Source organism: Scyliorhinus canicula, chromosome 18 (assembly GCF_902713615.1).
Source record: "Scyliorhinus canicula chromosome 18, sScyCan1.1, whole genome shotgun sequence".
NCBI lineage: Eukaryota > Metazoa > Chordata > Chondrichthyes > Carcharhiniformes > Scyliorhinidae > Scyliorhinus > Scyliorhinus canicula.
In genome coordinates this window covers 91167557-91180758 of record NC_052163.1, presented here as the reverse complement: position 1 = coordinate 91180758, position 13202 = coordinate 91167557, and the positions used below count along the sequence as shown (strand labels likewise).

Genomic DNA, 13202 nt, shown 5'->3' with positions numbered 1-13202 from the left:
CTTCCCACAGTCCAATGATGTGCAGGTTGGGTAGATTGGCCATGATCAATGTGCCAATTATGGAGGTTGGGTAAGGCGTGTGGACCTAGATAGAGTTTTCCTTTGGAAGGCACAGACAAGATGGCCCGAATGGCCTCCTTCTGCACTGTAGAGATTCTATGGATTTTTCTATGTACGGTCCTATTCTTTGTGTTCTTTAGAAGGCGCTAAAGCATTGGTGGCCTTTACACTTGTCTTTTTTGTGTCTATCGTATCTGCTAAACTCTTGGGGTAACTCTAGTTTCCACAAACCGTAACTTCAGATTTGCGCTCACTCCAGATTGACACGAATCACGACACGCCTCTGTCCTCTTTGATTGGTCGGTGCCTCGTTAAATTTCACTCTTTCAATGTGGATTGGTCAGATCTGTTATCAATCAGGAAGTGTGCCCGCCCTGATAATGTCGGATGGTTCTTTATAAAGTCACTGCTGTGGACTTGGTGTTTAAATTGTGTCGAGAGCGAGAAAGAATCAGAGCACATTTTTAAAGACAATTTCGTAAGGTGAGAAACTACATTCTTTAACTGTTTGACTTTGCAGGTTGTCTTTATGTTCAATTGAACTTTTATTGTTCCGTTCTGGTGGTATTTAATCAAGTTCGACGGCCGTGGCAAACTTTTAATTGTGGGATTTCGCCCAACTTGTTACTGTAAAAGTTGCTCTGACTCTGCCCCAGATTTTAATCAGTGGAGATAGTGGCTTTACTCTAACTTTGTCCCTCTCTCTGACTGAGAGTGAAACTAGCTGATTTTTTTTTTCTCCCATCCCAATTTCCTTCCATTAGACTTCGTCGGTTTTGTTATGGCGTCAGAAGTGGCCGAAAACATTGAAGTCTCCAAACTATCCGAGTCCCAGGAGAACGGAGAACAGCAGGTACTGAAACTGTGGGTCTGTGTAATTTCAGCTTTCTGACTCGGTGACCCACAGACTAGTTACTCTTGCGGGAAAACCCTTGCATTGTGTAAGATAATGATCCAACGATCACGAGTTCAGGAACCGCTCTCTGCCCCTACTGGCAAATGTTACTCACTGATTATTTCAATGAGCTGTTGCGACCTTTGACCGAATTCATTATCTGTTTTTGTCTAAAAGTGGCAATGTATATTGTGTAATTTTTAGTGTCAACAGCAAATTTGGAATTTTAAACTACCCTCGCCCTGAGTGCCCTTTCACCCTGAGTGCCCTTTCACCTACTTGGCACTTGGCCCTTTATTCTGCTCCCTTTTCTCTCCACCCCCAACCTATAGGAGTTCTCTGTCTAGTGGTTCTTGTGCCTGGATCCTTTGAAGGTATTGATGCAGCTCAAGTACAGAAAGGAAGCTGCTGGGGTGGCATGGGCTCTTATACCCTGCCCATACAGGCTCTACCAATGGAAAGCATACATTATCTACCAATACTACCACATGTGTATATTGAGAGCATAATTAGTAAAACATGGAATCTTAGGCTTCTAAGGTATTTGGGACAAAACAGGAATTTATACAGAACCTAATGTAATTCCCTGGTCTCGTCACAACTTGGAGAATTGATGGCAGTTTCTCGAGGGGGCAGAGGGTATTTCCAGAATAGCTCCAAGGATGGCCTCTGGCCATCTTTCATTATTCTGCCAACCAGCAAACAAAACAGATGGCACACTCTGTCACTGCTCCCCTGTCGTACCCTGCCCCAATTCAGCTCTTCTCCACAGTTCAATGTCCTCTCACTCCTCCCAGTTCCATGGTCTCCCATAAAGTCCATCACCACCTCCAATGAGTCAATATACAAATCTTGCCGTTGGTGTGTCAAAACTCCAAACTTCACCCCCTTGTAGTGGGTGTTGGCCTTTGGCCTTTATCTGGTTATGTTTGGCCAATTCTGCACCAGGCCCTGGTAAATCTGCAGCTCCCTCTCCTCCCAGTTACACTTCTCGGTCTGCCTCGCCCACCTCTATCTTCTCCTCCATCCAAGAACTGATGCAGCATGGTGACTCCCATCTCCACATTGCTCCTGTGCACTCGATCCAGCTTGAGGGGCCAGCCAAAGGCCCCCCTCCCATCAGCTTCTCCAGCATGTTGCCACAAGGCCTCTGCACCTTTAATGCCTTTGGAACCCCCACAAATCTGCAGATTTTGCCTCCTGGAGTGGTTCTCCAGCTTCTCCCTCCGCCTCTTCTGGCTGCTCAACACCATCCCTATCTCTCCCTCCAGCGAGGTCAACCGATCTGCATGCTCCACCATCAACTCTTCCACCTTTGGATCGCCAGGTCCTGAGCCTCCTGCCTCTGCTCCATCTGCTTGATTGCCACCTTAAGCTGCTCCACCACCATGTTCGTTTGGTTGATGGAACCTATGAGGCATCCTTCCTCTCTTGCTGCAATTTTCCACTGAGGAATTCCAGCAGCTGATCCATTGGGCAGGCAGCACTGCCCCCTTGCTCTCCGCCATCTTCTCTTATGTCACATCATGAAAATTTCCTCCAGTTTCTGTTTCTTTGTCGCATGAGACATACACCAGTTCCACCAGCAGTGCATATATTCCTTGGGGGCCCTCCAACACCACAATTGGCTGGGGAAGGATAGAAAAAATCTACCTCTAGTAGGAGCCACCAAATGTGCGACCACTCTCCCAGGGCTGCCACTGGAAGTCCCCTTCTTACTTTATTTGTCTATCTGCATAATGCATGTGATTCCTCTGGAAATCTGCAGTTGTTCTCTATTTTAAATACTCTGCTCTTTATTCTTCCTGCCCAAGTGAACAACTTCACATTTTGTCCTGCATCATACTCCTTTTTACTAGATTTTTGCCCAAATACAAACCTTTCTATATTGGTCTACAACATCCTTGTATCCTCTTTGTTCTTCACAGCATACTTTCCACCTATCTTTGTCATTTGCAAATTTGGCAACCATGCCTTCACACCCCCTTGTCATTGATGTAAATTGTGAAACGTTGGGAGGGCCCAGAACTGACCCCCTGCAGGACTCCACTTCTCATTATCCTGTCTCAGAAAAACACTCTTATGCACACTTTTCTGATGATCAGCCAAAATGTTGCCCCCTACACAATTGCACTTTAATGTGGAGGCATCTGGTCAAATGCCTTCTGGAAATCCAAGTGTTGTACCTCCATCCTTCAGTAGTGGGGTCACGCTTGCTACTTTTCCAGAATCGGATTTTGTTCTATAAGTGGCAACTTGTGACCCATTTGATTCTCTCTCTTGAGGTTGATTTAATCTTGAGGCACTAGGTGCTTTCATTGGATCAACTGGGAGCATTAAGCAATCCAATTGGTAATTCTTGATTGTTGTTTATTTTGGGTATATAACTGTTTTGAAGGAGCTCCTAACAATATTCCGTTGGAAACTAGTGGGACCTTCATATTACCTATTTGGACTGACTTACTATCATTCCAGAGTACTGACTTACGGTCCTTATCTTTTAGAATGATCTTTCAGCGCAACACAACTATTTCACAGAATTGCTACAGTGGTGAAGGAGGCCATTTGGCCCAGAGTCTGCACCACTGACCCTCTGTTATAATTTTTTAATAATATAATTATTAGTGTCACAAGTAGGTTTATGACACTAAAGCCTACAATGAAGTTACTGTGAAAATCCCCTAGTTGCAACACTCCAGTGCCTGTTCAGGTACACCCAAAGGAGAATTCAATGTCTAATTCACCTAACAAGCCTGTCTTGTGGGAGGAAACCTGCGCAGACACTGGGAGAACGTGCAGACTGCACACAGTGACCCAAGCCAGGAATAACCTGGTACCCTGGCTCTATGAAGTAACAATGCTAACCAGTGTGCTACTGTGCTGAAAGGCCTTCTGAAAGAGTAGCATACCAATGCCCACTCCCTATCCCCATAACCCTACCTTACCTGCATGCCTTTGGACTGTAGGAGGAAGCCCTTGTAGACATGGGGCGAAAGTGTGCAAACTCCACACGGGCAGTAATGAAAGGCCAAAATTGAACCCCTTCCCATACAGGCAGTAACCCAAGTGAACACAAACTGTACCTGGATGTGCCGCTAGAGCTATACTGGGGATTGCCAACCCTTTCAAAGTAGCTAGGTGCCTACCATTTCTTTGTAATGATTTGAAAACAATCAAGCAGATTTAGGAAATGTAAAATATTAATGGATATCATGGAAGGTGGCCAAAACCTGGCTTGGCGGGCGGGGTCTGGAGAAGAAAGACTGGTGGGTATTGAGTGCTGATTCTTTTACCATCTGGTAAACATGGTGGACCCAAGGGTGCTGCACTCTGCAGGGTCCGAGCACTGGATGGAGGGGTTAATTCTTGCTGTGAGGCAAAAGTGGGTCTCGGCCTGAAATGTAGTGGGGGTAGCCGTGGGCTCTGCTTTGAGACCAATGACTCTTGAGGGAAGAGCAGATGAAGGTAGGTTATGTGACTTCTCCTGAAATCCATTCAACGACCCGGACAATGTTTTGTTTGCACCCTTTCCTCCTTGTATCATTGGAATGAATTGCTGTGCGATTCCACAACTGTGTTTCAGAATGTGGTGAGCAGAGTGACCAATCTGCCACTTGTGAGCTCGGCCTACGACATCGTATCAGCTGTGTACAACAGCACCAAGGAGAACCACCCATACATGAAGACTGTCTGTGATGTTGCTGAGCAGGGAGTGAAGACCATCTCGGCTGTGGCTGTCAGTGGTGCCAAACCAATTATGGACAAGCTGGAACCTCAAAGTAAGATTGGAGCATAAATTACTTCAGCTGACTTGCATTAGTGTTTTTTGATTAAAAAGCAACTCTTGTGTTTTTTTTTTAAGTAGGACCCCCCCCCTCCTCCCCTATCATGGAAAACCAGGGGCTGGTTTAGCTCACTGGGCTAAATCGCTGGCTTTTAAAGCCGACCAAGCAGGCCAGCAGCACGGTTCGATTCCCGTACCAGCCTCCCCGGACAGGCGCCGGAATGTGGCGACTAGGGGCTTTTCACAGTAACTTCATTGAAGCCTACTTGTGACAATAAGCGATTTTCATTTTCAAAAGTTGGATTTTGTTTTAACCATCCGTTTGTTCCAGCCTGTCTACTGAATTGATAGAAGTTGAACTTGGCAATAATTAAAATTACCAGAACTTTTGAAGGAAATGGAAATTACCTTTAAAAACCATAAGTGTCACTCTCCCAGCCTTGGTGCTCTAACTCGTGTGGTTGATGGATGGGTAAAATCCAGGTTGAACTCATAATTTAGGGTGAGATCTCGTACTGAGGGAATGGAGCACCAAGGCCCCATAATCTCCTTGGCTAGAAGAAATTCTGCAGTGCTATTGTGTGTGGGGGGGGGGGGGGGGAAATCTTAAGAGTTGTCTTGGCTAAAACTTGGTCTTCAACAAATGTCAGAAAATTATTGGCCCAATAATGTGGGTCACAGCAGCAGGAGTAAGACATGCAGCCCATTCATATTCTTTAGGGAATATGAAGTTCTTGGGTCTCTTTACTGAAGAGTGAGTATCGGTTCAGTTTGCATTTTACTGTTGCATTTCTAAACTGTCATCTGCAGTATTAGTTACAACACAATCTGGGCCCAGGTCCAGATTATTCACTTGTGACTAACCAATTGGTATGTAATATTGGCCAGCAGCCTACTAAATGTGACCCATTTCCTAAATGCCAGTAATGATAACGCTGACCTTTTTCCTGTCTGGAATGACCAAGTCAATAGCAGTCGTTGCCATGATTGTGAGTAGTGCAGAGTAAAATGCAACTGCAATAAGATCTCTTCAATATCCTACCAAGTTCAAGATTGAGTTGTTGTTTTTTAAACTAGAATAATTTTCAATAACTTGGTGAACCAACTGGACAATGAGCATTTTTACATATTTGTCTCAAGCCAAGGTTCTTCTGTGCTCAGTTACAGCAGCTAATGAATATGCCTGTAAAGGCCTGGATAAACTGGAAGAGAAGCTTCCTATTCTTCAACAGTCCACACCCCAGGTAAGAAACATCTACAAAATGACCTTGCAGATTATTATTCTTGATATGGGCATCTCTGACACATGCCAGCATTCATTGACCCAAACAATTACATTGGGTAGGGATCGGCTGGATTGAAGTTGGGCATACCCTGCCCCTCCACCACCATTCATGCATCCTCATTTCCCTTCAACCCCTTACTCAATCCCATGTCCCCATCACACACCTTGTCCCTCTGCCAACTCACCTAGTATCATGAGCCATGTTGACAATTGAAATCTCACTGGTTCAAAGTAAATACTAATTCCAATGTATCAACTTTTTTACATTTAATTCCTTTTTAATCTCTAGTCCAGCATAGTTGAATCCATTGACCATGTTGACTGTTCCAATTTTGTACACATTTTAAAAAGTATCTACAAATCAATCTCTAGAAACCATGGCTGTGCAACAATGGAGGAGGCTATAGCAGATGTAATATACCATGGTTATAAGAACTGGGATTCTGGACAGTGCTGGTGTGTTTTTGTTGCTGAGACTAAAAGCCTCAGTCAGCCCTGGACATCCCGTGCTGTCTTTCAGTTGTGTTCTCAGAACTGCAGCTCTGTTTGTCCCTTGGTGGTCATGTGAAAATCATTCCCCAACACTATTGAAATGGAATTTCTCTCCATTTTCCAAACCAAAACTCTCCTTCATTTGGTTCTAAAGCACTCTTGGGACTTTGAGGTGAATATGGTCTAAATGCAAGACCCTCCCAGACTAGGAAACACATGTGTTCTTAACACTGACTCTGCATTCCTTTTGTGTTCTGAATTATCCTCCTCTTACAGGTTGTTGCTGATACCAAAGAGCTAGTTTCATCCACAATAACAGGAGCCAAAGATGCTGTCTCCAACACAGTGACTGGGGTAGTGGACATGGCCAAGGGGGCAGTGCATGGTGGCATTGAAAAGACCAAGATCGCAGTGGCCGAAGGAGTTAATACTGTCATGGCATCTAAAGTAGGGCAGATGGTAGTCACTGGTGTGGACAGTGCACTCAATAAATCTGAAGAGATGGTTGATCATTATCTTCCTATGACTGAGGAAGAACTGGGTAAGTAAGCAAGGATCCATTTACTACTTTGCTTTTTGTATCTCCTTCGTTGACTCTGAAGTTGCATGTTGTGCACCTTTACCTGAACAGTGAAGTTGTCGAGTACAAACCTGTCATTATAGAGTAACATCAACTTTGACTGTGTGCATGCTCTGAATTTTTATTTATTTTTTAAAATTTAGGGTACCCAATTCATTTTTTTCAATTAGTGTGGCCAATCCACCTAGCTTACACATTTTTGGGTTGTGGGGGCGAAACCCACGCAAACACAGGGAGGATATGCAAACTCCATGCGGACAGTGACCCAGAGCTGGGATCAAACCTGGGACCGTGGCGCCAGGAGGCCAGTGTTAACCCACTGTGCTGCCACCGCATTTTCTGAATTTTAACTATTTCTCAGATTTGTGCTCTTGGAAAGTATGAAGTACTTCAGAAGTGCAGAATACTGTGCATATGGACTGCTACATACCTGTTGGTACAAACATCAAATCCAAAATACAATTCATCCTTAATCCAATTGGCTAACATCCCCCAACCATACACTTAAACGCAGTAACTATTCTGATTATATTGCAAGTTCTAATTGAAGCATGTGACATAAATGCTCATCCTCATTTTGTTTGTCCAATGTTGGAATGTCTATGGTGCTCCTATATAGCTGTAACTTTGAGGGCATTGTACTGTGGCCAGGAGCATGAAAGCAAGAGTACAAAACCTTCTGTTCTGCTGAATGCAATCCACCTTCAAGAAATGCAGATTTGACTACTTTTTTTTCCCTCCCATAACTGTTTGACTGAAAATTGCCCTCTTTGTTTGGTGGGACGTGAGCACAAAACAAATGGAAAGTCTTACTTTGTTAGTTTCTCCCCCCCCCCCATCCCCAGCTGATTATGGGGGATTTGGCAACGCCATTGAAGAGAGGAGGTGGTTTTTTTTTTATATTGCTGCCTAGCACTGTGCAAATATTACTTTTCAACCCAGACTGAAATATTGTGCAAGGCTTGCTGCATACCAACATTTTGAATTTCACAATTGCTCATAATAAATTGTAAAGTCACCATAGTCCCAGATGATCATAGGCTGCTTTCCCTTTGAGGGGTAAAGCTGACTTGGTGATAGTTTAACCTGGGAGGGGCAAGGTTGAGTTGGGGCTTCATGAAAATCTTCAGCTGGCACAGGAGTTGAATTGAACCCTCATTGACCTTGTTCTGCATCACAAACCAGCTGTTCAGCCAACTGAGCAAAACTGGCCAAATGTTCCCAATCCATCAGCAGACATCCCGCTCTGATAGTCAGGATGGAGGAAATGTCTTTGGCAAAAACTGAAGGTTGGATGTTGGACACTGAAATTATGGACATCCAACAGCCACAACCATCTTCCTTTTTGTGCTAGGTATACTAGCCAGTGGAAGCTCTCCCTAAATCCTGGTACCTTAATTGAAGCTGAACTCAAATTGGGGGGGCATTCACTGAACCTGGAATTCAGCTCTGGCTTATCTTTGGAACCATGGGAATAATTCAATTGTCTTGAATGAACATACAGGTGTAGGTCATTCAGCCCATTGAATATGCTATCATTTCATATGATCATGACACTTCAATGCCTTTTACGCCCATAACCCTTGGTGTTGTTACTCCGAAATCTGTTAACATCACAATGACTGAGCTGTTGGCAATATCCATATATTGAGTGGTTGGATTGTTTTGTGGCTCATGCACACCTGGGACCATGCATACCTGCGACATCTCCCACTATGTTACCAGGAAAAATAATTGCCTCTTGAATAATGGTCTTGATTGTAAACTTCTGTGGTTTCAGCAAAACTGGCCACTTCTGTTGAAGGTGTCGAGGTGGCCCCAGCACAGAGTTACTATGTGCGCTTAGGATCTTTATCTTCTAAGGTGCGTCATCGAGCATACCAGCACTCAACATCCAAGATGCAGCAGGCCAGGCAAAGCAGCCAAGACACAATGGTTCAGCTTCACAACGCCATGGATCTGGTAAGAATTGCTGTTGATGCCAGGTGGTTTTTGACATTGAGCTGCCAGCTGGTTCATTGCCTCTGGAAGAAATTATTATTGATCAGTGCAGAGCTCCTATTTATTTTTGTACCTCTGAGGTACAGTCGTTAGCACCGCTGCCTCACAACCCCTTTTGTCTGCATGTGTTGCTATGTTTTGTGGGGTAAAGCCCCTGGTGACAGACTAGCAACCTGTTCCAGGAATAATGGCTACAAAAGGAGACTTCTGACCTGTGCACTCGGGTGCAGAAAGGTTGAGAGGGATTTAATCACTTCAATGAGACCGGTGACTTCTGACAGCAGACATTGTCCTACCCACTTCCCCACAATTTTCCAGAGCATGCCTTTTGGGTAAATAGTAGTTGGATTTGTAGAATCCTGGAAGGATCCTCGTTCACACACTTTCAATTTGTATAAGAATCCATGTAGATGGCGAGAAATATTGGTTACACCAAGTAGCAGCAAGCCCTTGGCCCTGGGAAATGACTGCACGGGACCAATGTCCAGAAGATTAGAAAAGGAGGGGAGTAAAGAGGCTGAATACAATGCAGTAGAAGGACTTCTGACTCTTGGACATTGGGACCTGTTCTGATGTATCATGAACCACCTAATAGTTCTAGAGATGTAGAGGAAAGGATGGCGAAGATGATTCTGGAAAAGAGCGAAAGTAACAGGGTAGTTGTTATGGGAGACTTTAACTTTCCTAATATTGACTGGAAAATATATAGTTCAAGTACATTGGATGGGTCGTTCTTTGTACAATGTGTGCAGGAGGGTTTTCTGACCAATATGTTGACAGGCCAACAAGAGGTGAGGCCACTTTGGATTTGGTTTTGGGTAATGAACCAGGTCAGGTGTTAGATCGGGAGGTAGGTGAACACTTTGGAGACAGTGACCACAATTCGGTGACCTTTACGTTAGTGATGGAAAGGGATAAGTATACCCCGCAGGGCAAGAGTTATAGCTGGGGGAAGGACAATTATGATGCCATTAGACATGACTTGGGATGTGTAGGTGGAGAAGTAGGGTGCAAGGGTTGGGCACACTGGATATGTGGAGCTTGTTCAAGGAACAGCTATTGCGTGTTCTTGATCAGTACGTACCAGTCAGACAGGGAGGAAAGGGTAGAGAGAGGGAACCGTGGTTTACCAAAGAAGTGGAATCTCTTGTTAAGAGGAAAAAGGAGGCCTATGTGAAGATGAGGTGTGAAGTTTCAGTTGGGGCGCTTGATAGTTACAGGGAAGCGAGGAAGGATCTAAAGAGAGCTAAGATGAGCAAGGAGGGGACATGAGAAGTCTTTGGCAGGTAGGATCAAGAAAAACCCAAAAGCTTTCTATAGGTATGTCAGGAATAAAAGAATGACTAGGGTAAGAGTAGGGCCAGTCAAGGACAGTGGTGGGAAGTTGTGTGTGGAGGCTGAGGAGATAAGTGAGATACTAAATGAATACTTTTCGTCAGTATTCACTCAGGAAAAAGATAATATTGTGGAGGAGAATGCTGAGACCCAGGCTGTTAGAATAGATGGCATTGAGGTGCGTAGGGAAGAAGTGTTGGCAATTCTGGACAAGGTGAAAATAGATAAGTCCCCGGGGCCTGATGGGATTCAACCTAGAATTCTCTGGGAAGCCAGAGAAGAGATTGCTGAGCCTTTGGCTTTGATTTTTAGGTCATCATTGGCTACAGGAATAGTGCCAGAGGACTGGAGGATAGCAAATGTGGTCCCTTTATTCAAGAAGGGGAGTAGCGATAACCCCGGTAACTATAGGCCGGTGAGCCTAACGTCTGTGGTGGGTAAAGTCTTGGAGAGGATTATAAAAGATACGATTTATAATCATCTAGATAGGAATAATATGATAGGGATAGTCAGCATGGTTTTGTGAAGGGTAGGTCATGCCTCACAAACCTTATCGAGTTCTTTGAGAAGGTGACTGAACAGGTGGACGAGGGTAGAGCAGTTGATGTGGTGTATATGGATTTCAGTAACGCATTTGATAAGGTTCCCCACGGTCAGCTATTGCAGAAAATACGGAGGCTGGGGATTGAGGGTGATTTAGAGATTGGCTAGTTGAAAGAAGACAGAGTGGTGGTTGATGGGAAATGTTCAGAATGGAGTTCAGTTACGAGTGGCGTACCACAAGGATCTGTTCTGGGGCCGTTGCTGTTTGTCATTTTTATAAATGACCTAGAGGAGGGCGCAGAAGGATGGGTGAGTAAATTGCAGACGACACTAAAGTCGGTGGAGTTGTAGACAGTGCGGAAGGATGTTGCAGGTTACAGAGGGACATAGATAAGCTGCAGAGCTGGGCTGAGAGGTGGCAAATGGAGTTTAATATGGAGAAGTGTGAGGTGATTCACTTTGGAAAGAATAACAGGAAAGAGGAATATTTGGCTAATGGTAAAATTCTTGGTTGTGTGGATGAGCAGAGGGATCTCTATGTCCATGTACATAGATCCCTGAAAGTTGCCACCCAGGTTGATAGGGTTGTGAAGAAGACCTATGGTGTGATGGCCTTTATTGGTAGAGGGATTGAGTTCCGGAGCCATGAGGTCATGTTGCAGTTGTACAAAACTCTCGTACGGCTGCATTTGGAGTATTGCGTACAGTTCTGGTCGCCTCATTATAGGAAGGACGTGGAAGCTTTGGAACGGGTGCAGAGGAGATTTACCAGGATGTTGCCTGGTATGGAGGGAAAATCTTATGAGGAAAGGTTGATGGACTTGAGGTTGTTTTTGTTAGAGAGAAGAAGGTTAAGAGGTGACCTAATAGAGGCATACAAAATGATCAGAGGGTTAGATAGGGTGGACAGCGAGAGCCTTCTCCCGCAGATGGAGGTGGCTAGCACGAGGGGACATAGCCTTAAATTGAGGGGTAATAGATATAGGACAGAGGTGGGTTTTTTTACGCAAAGAGTGGTGAGGCTGTGGAATGCCCTACCTGCAACAGTAGTGAACTCGCCAACATTGAGGGCATTTAAAAGTTTATTGGATAAGCATATGGATGATAAGGGCATAGTGTAGGTTAGATGGCCTTTAGTTTTTTCCATGTCGGTGCAACATCGAGGGCCGAAGGGCCTGTACTGCGCTGTATCGTTCTATGTTCTAACCAGGTTATCATAGAACATAGTGCGGAAGGAGGCCATTCAGCCCATCGAGTCTGCACCAACCCATTTAAGCCCTCGCTACCACCCTATCCCCAATACCCCTCCTACCCTTTTTGGACAGTAAGGGCAATTTGGCATGGCCAATCCACCTAACCTGCATGTCTTTGGACTGTGGGAGGAAACCCGTGCAGACTCCGCACAGTAAAATCGAACCTGGGACCCTGGTGCTGTGAAGCCATGTGTGCTACCGTGCTGCCCTAGTTATGCCTCCAGTAGACTTGGGCATTGGTCCCAAAAGGTTAATTGTACAAAATTTAGGAAGGGGGTATACAAAGCTGAAAAGATCTGACTCTGGTGAATTGGATTGCAACAGTTTGGTAAGAAAAGATCACTGGGGAAAATAGATCTTTGATGGATAACTAAAACGTGAGGACATCTAAAACTATATTGGTTAAAATGAGACCAGTATTTGTCTATCTTTGATGTAATAGATTGAGGTTTTTTGTTGAGTAAACCAACGGTAGAACTATTAAGCTCATGAGGTGAATGGGCAGGAATGAACCAATTCACTGGGGTGGGATGTATACAGTGGTGTTCCCATGAGTGTGGTAATGGGACCAATATATTGACCTGGATTTGTACATAAATTCAAGTTAGAGGGTGGCCTAAAATGCAAATGTAGTAAAGTGAAGATATTAACAGACTTCTAGGAAATACAAATTGGTGAAAGGGGCAAATACAATTGCAGCTAAAAGATGCCCAAAAAGTGCAAAATCTTTTGGTAGAAAGAATGAGACCAAAACTAATTGTGTAATTTCAGTGGGATGCAGGAACGAGACCTGAGAAGACTGGCAATAATTTCAGTGGGATGGAGGAACGGAGACCTGTATTTACACAAATCCTAAATGGTAGCAAGATATGTTGAGGTGGTTTTTCACTAAAAATCCCTTGATTTGTTCTTGGAATTGCATGCAACAAATGAAGTAAACCTCAGTTACTCAGCTAGAGTATTGTGGTCAATTT

The 13202-nt window shown here is 44.4% G+C and overlaps 1 protein-coding gene across 1 annotated transcript in view; it reads left to right on the top strand.

Moving 5' to 3' along the window:
* Nucleotides 1-384: 384 nt before the first annotated feature.
* The window catches only part of LOC119952928 (perilipin-3-like), a 54876-nt gene continuing 42058 nt past the window's right edge, over nt 385-13202 (top strand). The window contains exons 1-6 of the mRNA XM_038776560.1: nt 385-543; nt 825-913; nt 4539-4734; nt 5901-5983; nt 6793-7057; nt 8877-9058. Coding sequence (XP_038632488.1) covers nt 842-913; nt 4539-4734; nt 5901-5983; nt 6793-7057; nt 8877-9058 — 798 coding nt within the window. The 5' untranslated portion in view covers nt 385-543; nt 825-841. The remainder of the gene's footprint in view (nt 544-824; nt 914-4538; nt 4735-5900; nt 5984-6792; nt 7058-8876; nt 9059-13202) is intronic.